This window comes from Seriola dumerili, unplaced genomic scaffold (assembly GCF_002260705.1).
Source record: "Seriola dumerili isolate Sdu_G_001 unplaced genomic scaffold, Sdu_1.0 BDQW01000219.1, whole genome shotgun sequence".
NCBI classification, from domain to species: Eukaryota; Metazoa; Chordata; class Actinopteri; order Carangiformes; family Carangidae; genus Seriola; species Seriola dumerili.
The window spans coordinates 7,634,480-7,647,449 of NW_019174474.1; the positions used below are offsets into that span (position 1 = coordinate 7,634,480).

The 12,970-nt window shown below is 39.4% G+C and overlaps 1 protein-coding gene across 2 annotated transcripts in view; it reads left to right on the plus strand.

Moving 5' to 3' along the window:
* Positions 1 to 11,583: 11,583 nt before the first annotated feature.
* LOC111228566 (nucleosome assembly protein 1-like 4) overlaps positions 11,584 to 12,970 on the plus strand; it is a 38,192-nt gene continuing 36,805 nt past the window's right edge. For both annotated transcript variants that reach the window (XM_022754534.1, XM_022754533.1), the window contains exons 1-2: positions 11,584 to 11,652; positions 12,649 to 12,686. In XM_022754534.1, the coding sequence (XP_022610255.1) occupies positions 12,671 to 12,686 (16 nt within the window). In that variant the 5' untranslated portion in view covers positions 11,584 to 11,652; positions 12,649 to 12,670. The remainder of the gene's footprint in view (positions 11,653 to 12,648; positions 12,687 to 12,970) is intronic.

Genomic DNA, 12,970 nt, shown 5'->3' on the forward strand with positions numbered 1-12,970 from the left:
CTGAGGACTTTGGTGGTTATCACCCACAATCACAAGATTGTGGAGTGATGTATGGTGCCCACAGGCTAGAACAGGTAAAGGGATTGTCTTTGGACCTCTGGCCACATGCTGCCACAGCAGCAACCTTACAAGGGTGCGGAGAAGACAAACGGACCCCAGTGTGACTCTTCCTCCAACCTGAACACACAGGATGAAAATGCTAAAGAGCACTGATGTAGCCCCGGGCACAGACAGCGGCATTTCCTTCATTTATTGGGGGATGACAGCGTGAGTATGAAGAAAGAAAGATAAAACAAACAGACAATAAGATAGAAACCACCTTTCCACCTTGTTAGCCTCTTCTCTGCATGGAAACAGAATAAATTATCTTTAATAATGAAGCTTTTTGCCTTTTTTCTCTTTATTTTGACCTTTATATGACATAAAAGACTGAGCAATAGGCAGTAGCTTGACATTTATTCAGAGATAGGAACAATTATCAATTTCATGGTTTGTTCCATCCACGTCTTTTAAGTAGTTTTTTTTTTTTAAAGCAACCAGAAATCTTACAAATGACTCCTGGGGTCGATGTAGATGATAAGAGATAGAACAGTTAGATTACTTGCTGCCATAATAATACACAAGTTATTGAGGCTCCCCAGAGAGAGACATGTTAAAACAGCCAGGAAAACATTTGCAATTCAAAAATACATCTCTGACCAAAAAAGTAACATAATATTTTTACATAATTGTGTATCTATACTAACTGAGTCTAGGAAGAAAAAGAAATTTGATATAGAACAATTGTATTCCAAACCACAAGAGATTTAATGATTGTACAGCAGCCCACCAGATTTTGTGTCTGTGGAGCTACAGGCTGAATCAGGATCAAGATAAACTGCTATCCCTCCCTCCAAATGTCTGCTTTCCTGTGTCAGCCCAGTTTATCAAGACCACAGCCTATTACTGGTTATTTAAAATCTCCAAGAGAAAAAGCTTTCCTTGATCTTCCCTTCCCTTCACTAAAACTTGATACATAACACAACGCATACTGTAAATGCAAGATGATAAAAGTTGTAGTATAAGGCCACGCAGAACAAAATCCATTCTGGACCTCTCACATAGAGATATTGTAATTTCAACAGTGACTGTGTCCAACCCACCAGTGTGTGTGTTTTTGTTTTTAATTCAAAGCACAGAGTAACTAATAATTGAAATACATTAAGCGCATTTTTTTGTTTTTATCCTCATTGTATTCAGTGCACACTCCGTTTATTTCCCTCTCAATCCTCAGTGAGACTGCTGATCCCGTATCTGCTTTAGCTCCCTGTTACCAGGCTGCGACAGCTCCTCATGGCCTTTTATTTGACCATATACTGTATATATTATCACTTTGACATATGGGTGTTTTATGAAGCTGCAAGTTATTATTATTGTCATTATCAACCCACTGTTCTTACTCAATTAACGGATTCATTGGTTTGTCTTTGACATACTTTAAAATTGCAAGAAAAAAAAAAGAAAAAACAAGAAATGTAGTTTTTCCAGAACTGTTGGTGATTTCCTCAAAAGTCTTTTTTTTTAATCAACAGTCCAAAACCCAAAGATATTAAATTGACAGTGATATCAAACAGAGAAAAGCACCAAATCCTCACATTTAAGAAGCTGGGACCAGCACATGCTTGACATTTCTACTTGAAAAGTTAAATCACTTTATTAACAAAAATAGTAATCAATCAATCAACCAATCATTTCTGCTCATGTTTTACATTTGTGAATATTATTATTTGAAATGACGTAATCTAAGTTCAAGCCCTTAAATGATCTTGAATGCGGCCAAGTAAAGTGTTAAAGCCTTGGTCTTTAATTCTGTTCTAGCAGTGTGAGAAGTGTTGAGCCATACAGAAAATCCTGTTGGTTATGTACCGCGGTCTGAAGCACGTGTCGTTTAAAGTTCAAAGTGTCTAATCTGTGTTCCTGTGAGAGATTTGGAAACGGTGGAAGTGAATTACCTTCAGAAATAATTGTGACACACACCCTATCCTACTCGACTCTTGCTGCTGTGTACAGTCGCTCAGCAGCAGCAGAGGGGCTGCAAAGTCCTTCCTGTCTGTGTGTAGTTAGGCTGACTCATCATCACCACTGAGCCAACACCCCCCCCCCCCCCCTCCCCCTCCAGTATTGCTCATACCAGGTATTGAGGCTGCCTTTTGTTAGAAATGTTGCACTTGAAGAGGCGATATCTCTCTGCAATTCATCCAATGTTTATCCAATTCCATCTTCTTTTCTGGAAGTGTCGGACGTGTCCACAAATGACACCAGGATGATAATTATTACAATTATGTATTGATTCGGCGGCAGCATTGTGGCATTGTGAGTGTCAGCTTTTCCCTGCATAATTGTGGGACTTCAGATGGGCTAATTGCAGCTAACACGACCAGCTGGGCTATTATTCATCATCCCCCACATTTCTTTTCTCTCCCTCGCTGCTGAACAATGCTGGTCACCTTTGTGGGGGTCATTAGGACTCATCCAGTTGATGAAGCGAAGAGGAAACACAAAATAAATGTCCTATTAATCTCAATAATGTTGGGTAAACAACCTCAAAATGAACATATCAGCTTGTAGTGCATGGTGCGTGACTAGTGGTACTCTCACAAACCTGTGTGTGTGTTATATGTCTAGAAGTATGCATACTTGTGAATTGTGACAATTCTGGCTGCCTGTTCAGAGTGAATGCTCTTATAGCCATCACATACTCTCCATTTAGCAACCTGAACACAACTCTCTCAAGATGTTTGCTTTGATGATGTTTGAAACATAAACCTCATTGGAAAACTGACATTCAGAGAAGCTCATGCTAAAGAAAACTCAGCTTGGCAACTGTGGTGCTGGAGCCATCTATATGACGTCTGATTAAGTGTGATTGATTGTCGCTTGTGATTAAGATCAAATTGCATTGCTCTGGTATTTGTACCTCTGTAGCTTGTACACACTGTACATACGCATCAATAGTAAGACTGACGGGCTGATTGAAATTTACTTTGCAAGTCACAAACATGATTTCTTGTTTATTTACAGTTGGAAATGTATATATCTAAGATTAAAGCTCAGCTAAAGCTCAAATAAAAATAAGCCTCAAAACATATTGTGTTTCCATTCTCATAAAAAATATTTAAAGCCAATTTTTTTTTTTAACATTATACCACCCGCATTGTTTACACCCACGTTTGCATGCTAACAGTCTTCATCTCCCCTGCGTATCACCACCACCTGTACAGTGGAACACTGGAATAGTATGAAACCTATGGCAGGAATGTAGATTGCATTAGCCACACATGCACAAGGACACATTCAAACAAACAAACAAAAAGAAACTCTATAGCACTACTAATGGTCAATAATTCTTCAGGGTACCTTTAAATACTGTGCACTCGTAAATGAACAATATACCAACAGGTGACAAAACTGTTGCAGAGGCCTCCATACAGGACATGAGCAGTCATACAAAATGATACAATAATATATTGTGGCCTTCCAAGTCACCAGAACCCAAGCTGGTTGAACATCTGTGGGAGATTTTGGACAACGTTCTTCAATGCCATATCTTTTTGGAAGAACTGTGTTCATCCCTCCAGCAGAGTAAGGTATCCCGACACCTTACTAAGACAGTTTATGTTGCTTTTCTTTTAATCTGTCAGCCATGTGAAGCTGGCTAGTGTCAATATATTTTTGGTTCAACAAGCATAAGGTGATCATGTTAAGAATAGCGTGCATAAGTGTGATCAGTATAAAAAGAACACAGTACAACTTCGCTCTGTTTTTTACAGAGCATCTGGGCGTCTGTGACTGGAGATGACTGTGATTGTTTTTGCATGTGTCAAAATACAGCTGCCAAGTGGAATGACTAATCACACAGAGTGCTCCTCCAATGTCTCTCTCTGCATGTGTAATTTGACAGTGGTGGCATAAAGTGTTGCTGGGGTGGGCGAGTGGTTGAGGAACTGATGCTCAGTGGTCAATGTAAACTGTCGTCACTACACCGGTGCCATGGTGGAGGCCGGTAAGTACAGCTGTGGATGTGACACCACCACATCACCACTAGAATCCTCACACCCAAAGGAACAAACACTCACGCAGAGCGCAAAGGTAATTTCACGTCCTCCCATTATGATTGAACAGGGACTTTTTTTAAAACAAAAAAAAACAATAGTTACATGATACTAATATTAAACCAATCCTACACCAATGTTACCCTCAAACAATATCAGCCAAAAGTAATTATTAATATCTATGAACTTCAGCCACACTCTTTTGTTGAAACATAAATAGCATTCAGTGTTAATACAGCACTAACAGAGAAAACAAAAACTAATCGAATCCATAACAGCTGTAGCAGCAGCAACACAAATACTGAAATAACACAAGACAAAAAAATCAACAGGGAAAGTTGATTGAAGATTTCTAAATTGAGCACAATGACTACACTGATCTTTGTTTCTTCTTTAGGAAAACAAACCATTTATCTTAAGTGTTGCAAAAAAGGAACAGCAGGTTATGATGACAAAGAAACACTTTTGAGTCTATATGTACTCAAGAGCAGTTAAAGGGAAGCAGTGGTTTAAACTTTGTAAGCGATAACTTGGAAGCTTTTCTACCACACATCATCAGTGCTTTAGGCTACACGTGTCACGCCTCTCTCTTGCTCTTTGTTTCTCAAGCAGCCTTTGCTTTTCTAAATGTCATATCTGATAAGTCTGATTGTGGTCCGGATGCATCCACATATCTACTGTGTGTGTCATGTTGGATATGCCCAGCAGGATAAAAATTCACATGAGGAGTTTTATGTCATTCAGCAATGATTTCCATCAGTCACTATAAGTGGTCTGAGAACTAAACGGTCACAAATGGGTTTATTTCTGGCTCATGGGCCGCAAGGAATGACAGAAAAATCTATATTTGACATCATGATCCATTCAAATATTAAATGATTTGTATGTTTGCTTTCAGAACAGGATCCACTCCCTTGCACATACACACATGCACACAAAAACATCCGTGTTGATTTGCTTAACACGCAGACTTGTAATGCATCTCCTTAAAGCTACCACACGTCCAGAGAAACCACTCTTACGACTCAGCACTTCTCATCTCTGACGTCCTCCCTGTGTGTCCAGAAACATAAACCTGCTCGTAGATAAGTAGTCTAAGCACCATGTTAAAGTCTTATCCAATCATTTGCCCCGTGCTTGGGTCACAGAAGCAGCATAATGACGCTGTAACATTGCCCATTTCCCCTCCAGCAGTGACACACGGCGCTGTGGCTGGAGAGACTCCTAATTAGATTTACCTTTCCATAATGGGCCCCTGTCACCCACCAGCCTGGAGGGCAATGCTATTGCAGCTCATGACAAAAAAAAAAAAAAGCAGCTGGATTCTCAGATAAACTCCACCTGTGGTGTTTCTGCTCATTCTGTCAGTCATATGACTGTGTTCTGCTGGTTTAAACTATTCACGTTTGTTCGTTTTAAATTGACACATATTCAAAAGCAACGCAACAGTATTTTTGAGATGAAGACATGTTGTATGACACTGTTGCACCTTGTATCAATATCTTTGGGAGAGAACACAGTTGGTGGGAATCAGCTCTCTCAAACATCCTGTGGGTGAGAGAATGAACTTTTAGCTGTCAACTATTTGGTATATCAACTGTCAACCATCTTCTACATGCCACATCTGCTTTCAATACATACATAAACTCTGAAAATATTGTAATCTACCAGTTCGATGTGCACAGAGTCACAGACGTGTGTGGAGCTGTTTTGCAGCAGTCTGGTGTTGCCTGCGTGTGATTTTAATGGACCTAGTTGGACAGTTGTCAACATACTGTGAAAGAACCTATTTCCACCAAAATACAGGATTAAAACCTCACCTTTGCACCTTTGCATCATGTGAGCTGCAAAGGATACAAAATGCCAAATGGTCAAAGTGCATGATATGTCATAGCTCTTCAAAAGATTGTTTTCAGCATTAAATTAAAGGTCCTATAAGGGGGTACTGACTCCATTAGTCATTGTTGTTTTTGAACATTTGACAAAATGAAGGTTTTACATAAACTGCCAAATTAGTGCAGAAAAATGTGTAAGATGTGGTGTAGTTGAAACCATTTCATACTTTGACAGTTATCTTAACTCAAAATCCTTTTTTTTCTTCAGTTTAGACTTAGTTTGACTATGGAGTGTACACCTTGAAAGACCAGACATGCGGTTCAAGGATTGAGAAAAAAAAAATTACATGGACCTCGTCTGAATTAATTCCCACAGAAAGTCTAAGACTAGTTGACTTCAAGACTTACTTCAACACACCAAATGTAAATGTTTGCCCATTGAAATATTTGGCATCAGGGCCAAAACTCAAATTGGTCATTGCTTCCTGGACTTGTGATTTACATATTGTGGTCTGTGGTCAGCCACACAGCTGTGTTGATCATCGGTGCTGATCATACTTAAACCACACAGGAAGTTCAAACTACACCGTCCACAGATGGAGGCACAAGAGCCAGATTTCAGCTAAATGTTTGGCACTGTCCATCCATATATAGGTCTAAGGACGTAACCTGTCAGTCCTGGTGCAAAACATTTGGTCGGCCTAAATATGAACTAATATGTCGAAAAAGAAGCTTATTATATGTAATTTTTTCCGAGTTTGATTGAACATTTTATACATTTTTATTATAGGACTATAACACCCCCAAAGCCCATTATGTTTTTTAATCTTGTGGGAGCAAGATATTTAATGTGTCCCCAAGTTTGGGACAGTCATGAGCATCTCTAATACTTCTGTAAAATAAACTCAGAACCTTTCAGGTTACTGCTCGTCTTTGAGGCAAATGATTTTGCATGAGAAACTGTCAATACATTAATAAACACACCAAAAGACTGTGTGTTAATATTGGTCAATGCACCAATGTTCTGTCTTCAGTGAAGTTGTTGTTGTCTCTGCTGTATGCTCAGGATAAACATCCATCTGGAGTTATGCATCTCCCTAAACTGCGTAACTGATCATTGTGAAGGTCAGTGTCATGATCAAAATCTGTGTAGTCCTTCCAATGACTAAGCCTATTGTCCTTTAAGATATGCAGCATATGATTTCTATTTAGAACAATCCTGTGTTATTGTGCCAGAGGAGCAAGAATTTAATCACATCACATGCAGGTGAAAATAAAACTTGATTAACTCTCCATTTTGAGGAGAGTGGGTAAGCACATCAAATTATATTCAATTATCTTGTTCCAACAAGATGACAACTTGTGTTCCCAATATACAGTTCTTGTTCTAGCACAAGATATATATATATATATATATATACATGTATATTAAAAAAAGGCATCATTTTTTGGGATCTCAGCGGAGTGACTGACCACTGCCGCATAAATTAAAGTATGGACACAAAACCCATTAAAATAAAACAAATTTCCCTTTTAAAAAATAACTAGTACACTTGCAGAATAAATCTATTCATAATAAAAATGATAAAACATGAAAGTAAGTGTGCCCTTGGCAGAAAATCCTTAACTGTCAGAATTTGAATAAACTCTGTTTTGTTTGTCAAATTTTTGATACTGAAATTATAGGGAAAAAACAGTTACTAGTCAATTATATTTTGTCAACACACAAAGTCTGTCATTTTGTGTGTGTCTGTGCGTGTGATAGGAGGTGTTATGGGTCGTTTTTGTTGGTGGCTAAAAGGTTTAGCTGTCCTTGCAGAATGAGAATGATGGCGACTGTAGAGGACAACCAACAGACAAAGACAAACAAACAAGATGTCATGATTGAAATTGCTTATCGGTGCACATTAAAGTAAATTGCACTCACATCGCGCAAAGAGTGAGCAGAGAACTCAGCCTGCCACAAGTTGGATCGATGGCTCTGCTGAATTTGTTACGCATGCAGGGCCGTCTGTCGAAGCCACCTCAGACGAGATCTAGTATTTCCGCTTGCCATTTTTCACCCCCCCCCCACACACACACACACACACACACACACACAAACCCAAGACCTCCTCCTGTGAATAATGACTGCAGCTGTGTCAATGTGGCTGCAAACCGTGTGTGCTTCTGTTTGTGTGTCTTATTTTGATGGCTTTTTACAGTCAGTGTGTATGTGTGTGTCTGTCTGATTATGGTGTACAGATAGGCCATTACCCATGCGTTAGGAGGAGAGGGGCTTAATGGACGACAGAGGATGCAGGGGCAGGGTGGCTCGTAAACACTGCCCTGTCCTCCCGGCCATATCAATACTGCCATCTGGGAGTTTGGACACTTCATTCACAAAACCAATACCCCAGTGGGATGAGAAGGGCCAACGGAGACACTGTTGCTACATGTTTAATCAGCAGGAAGAGACAAGAGCTATCATGACATCCACCTCCAAGAGGAAGTCGATTCTCTTTTTTTGTGTGTGTGTGTGTGTGTGTGCATGTGTGCATGTGTTAGTGCAAGTGAGACAAGGACACAAAAAACAAAGACAGAGAACAATAAATTACAACAGGGGCGATGACTAGCATCTAGACCACTTTGATTCCAGGCCATGACCAATATAGGCAGCAAAATGTGTATTTTTCTTTCCAATGGCAAAGATATTGATCAGAGAGATTTTATAGTCTCCAGATCTGTCTGCACCATACATTTCCACCTTCAAGCAATCAATGCTGAAGAATCGACTAATCAATGTATGAAAATGTGAAGACAATTACAAACAAAGGTTCAGTCATTCATTTACCGTTTTTACCTACTTATTTCTATTCACTGTCACAGGGGCCTGTCCAAGCATGCATCTGGCATACGATCACACCTGGTAACTGGTACAGCAACCAGAAATGCTGGATAATACACAAATATATTCAAGTCAAGCACATTCTGTTTATATTGCCAAAAATGTATGGTTTGAGCAACACACAGCATATCAACCACTATCTTTACATCCTCAAATTGGATAAGGAAAGCTTTAACAAGAAACCTGTAACTGACGAACATACAAGTAAAGACATGCTCTAGATGTTGTATGTACAGAGGAGACAGAAGTACATAATATAAAAGGAAAAATCTGAGCTTGACGACACAGTTTGCAGACATTTTGTTTTAGTGTTGGGTGTTGTACTGAAAAGAGAGAGCAGACAGACACTCTATTGTTAGAGACAGAGAAAATGCATTTGACTAATTCAGGTTTGCTGTGATGTTCTGTGCATTTCCACCAGCTCTAACAACCTGCTATTCAAGACAAAGAGTGATGTATGATGAGCGCAGGAATTGGTGAATTTCACCTCTTAACACCCACTCTGTGGTGCTTCTGCCGTAATTCACAGACATGATCTCAGTAGTACAGATAGATACAGTGCTTGAAGGTCTGGTTGCTATCAGCCAATCTGACAGAATGCACGGAGTGTGATAAGAATTCATCTTGTATACTCTACGTGTGTACAGCAAACACTTGCACTATCATACAATAAAATGTGTGCACATACAGCTGGGCAGGCCCTTTGACTAGACAAGTTACACCAGCATACATAACATTTGTACAGCCAGGTGTATGCTACCCACTCAGGAGGGGGATACAAAAGACTGAGCGCGGGTGTAATCTTGGAGTTGACTTGCTGATGGGCTGAGGCTGTAAAGCAGAGCTTTGTGTGAGAGCCGCAGGTGTAACTATTGTCTTAACAGGCACTTCAACAAAGGTTCTGCAGAGAGTCACAAAACTATAAAGGGCTTTCAAAAACCTTAATTCAAAGTCACTTTATTCTTTGATTTATTAGTTTTAACTCAAAGATCCACATTACATTGAGGTGATAGTGTACAATGAGCTCCTCTGTACATTTAGTGATGGATTCTGCTTCAAATGACACTACCACCACCCTACAATTCCAAAACTAGCGATTACTGTACACTTTCTACGTTTCTAGATCTCTGGCTCATCCCAAATGCTACACAATCACATTTGATTTCCTCTGTGAATACAGACCCTGCTGGTAAATGTCACACTGTGACAGGCACAAAGCCTGGTCACCACAATCGTACCCTAAGGGGCCCCAGTGCTGTCACTTCCTCTCAAGTGTGTAGACTACATAATGGTTGATAGCAAACAGAATTTCAGTGTTGTTTTATGTCTGTTACTCAATGGACTATTTCCGCAAAAAACATTTCCAACAGAAAAAACAAAAGTTAATGGTGGGTCAGTAGGATACTGTATATGAACAGATGATCACTATTGATTTAGCCTTGTGACATGCTCTGTGCCCTTGTGATAGTACATTTTCAAATAAATACTGTATTTCTAAATAAATGAGATGTGAAAAGGCTGTGGAATTTCTAATTTTAGATGTAATTTCTAATGACTGGAGAAAAAAAGCAAATGGGTCTGGTCATTTGTGGATGGTGACAGAAAATGACTCAAAGCTATTACCACTTCCCACTTTGAAACCTCTCTGTCACACATATTTAAAATCTCCCTCTATGTCATCTCTTGGATCCAATAAAACACTGATGTTATCTGACAAAGCAGGTAATTGATAGCTATGTCCTACTGCCTAATTCATGCAAACACTAACTACCAGTGCTCGCTGATAAGGCTTTTTGTTCAGCGATGATGTGTTGTTTCATAATACAGAAAGGTTATTTCAGCTATTTTATAGTGTAAAAAAACATTTTGCATTTGTGTCATCAAAAATAATTATCATATTCTTCAGTTCATACCACCAGAATCATTCCCAACTAGTTGTTGACCAGTAAAACCACAAAATATTTGGCTTTAACCATTCTTTTCCATATTTTCAAATTTTGTAAAGAGATTTGAACACATGGACTCATTCCAGTCATAAACCAGCTGATCCAATCATCTCTAAAAAGCTATGTTAATGCACTAAGAGCTAGGTCAGCTAAACTAAATGTTCTGTATATCGCATGTGTTCCTGTTTAATAGAGTTTTTTTGTTGTTGTTTTGTTTTGGTATGTAAGATTTGGCAGACACACCCCATGGGCTTGTCAGATATGTCTTTGCAGAAGGAATACAAGCATGTTTGAGTGTTTCACAGGTGCTACAAAATATGAAAAACACAAAGGTACACACACTAACCACAAAACACACACATTAACTGATGACTTTTAATACAAATATAAAAAAATATCAGCCTGTCAGTGTGCAGACACTGATACAGTCACTGTCTCCTGTGAAGCACAGGTATATGAAGCCCTCTTGTGGTCTAAGCATAATCTCGAGCACTCACAACATACATCTATAGACAAAAATCTATTCCAAGTTGTAGTCTGAATCCCACACGAAAAGACTGAATGCATGTCTCTTATTTCAAGAGCCCCCCCCCCCCCCCCAAATCTCACAATCTTTTTGTCTAGATCTGCTGTTTGGCAGAAATGGTGCAGAGATTTATAATTAGATTTTATTTATGCAAATTTATTTGAGAGAACAGAGGTGATTGAGTAAGACTGTAATTGTCTCCAAGATTAAAATTTTCTCAATGCAGCACTTGAACGCAGCACAGTGTCCCCTTCACCTGTTGTCCAATCCGAAGCCAGGATGCTGAAGCGCGTGTGTTGCTCGCGCGTGGGGGTTGAAGCGAAGACGCGTGAGCGAGGCGACCAGCAAGAATTCCGCTCAGCTAGAGGTAAGTCAGCGAAAACAGCAAGTAAGCACAGGTATATCATTAATTTGAGCATTTTCTCGCATGTTATAGCATTAATAAATAACATGACGAGTTATTTCACCAATTTGACTGACCGCTGGTGAGCTGTCTTCCTGACACTTTCCTCTGACTCTGGAGCTTTTAATAACCCGCGAGCTAACCGTAGCTAGCTTGTGGATGCGGTTAGCAGTAAGCTAGCAGTCGTAACGTTAACGGCTAGTTTTATCTACATAATCGAAAAGCGTAGCGTTTTTGCTTTAGTCATTCACTGGAATAATTCATTCTAAATATATTGTGTGAGTGGAGGAGAGAGGGTTGATGTCAAGTGTTAACCTTCGCATTTGCTGTTAGCTGAAGCATTGTTCATAGCACGTTGTCTCGTAGTTACTTGGCTAGCTAGCTAGCTAACCCGGTTAGCTGCTGTCAAATCTTTGGCACCGCCCATATTGGGTGGTTGTTAGTATTCGCGTGTTGGTAAGATGGTGTTAGCATGTAGATTAATTTGATATTGTTTTCTCAGTGGTACTCTGTAACTGTCAGAGGTCGCGATGGCCACATTAGTATGTATAAATGGAGATGTGCTAACTCTGACTGTCATAGCCTAGCCCAGCTGCCATTAGCATGTCAGTGCGTCATCGGCCTGCGCTTGCTCAACACCAGTGTTGCTGTTGATCACTTGGAGAAAACTCAAGTGGCTTGCCACTCACTCACTCTCGTAGTTAGGGCTTGTCTAAGCCTGTACCTCTGGTGAAATCATATTTAACCTTTGAGATTTTAGTAATGATGATTTAAGGCAGTGTAATGACGAATAATGTCTATCAAGTAGAAGTACGATTAAATGCAAACCCAGGCTCCCTGATGAAATGCAATCAACAATGATTGTGTTCCTCAATCATTTTGTAGGTAGCTTCCTCTGTAAATACCCTGTCGTGACTCCTTATTAGCATATGTTTAATATAAGTGATCTGCTTCTAACAGAGGAAGGAGTTGCCACTCGACAATGGACGCCAGTAAAGGTAAGGAGGTTGTAGGACAGTTGTATTTCAACTTACCACAATGAAGTAGACATATAATGTGAGAAATGTTGGTTCTTCTGATGAGACTCAGTATTAGCTGTCATATGTTCATATTTACATCCATGTAATAAAGAGAATAGTAGAAAGGCTAACTTGTTTAGTTGAATATAACCTAAAAAATGACCAATTATCAGTAACACTGAGTCAGTTATAAATAAGTCAAACAGTCAATCATACACTCAACATTGTAATTGTAGCAAAACATCTCAATAATGTGAGGGCTG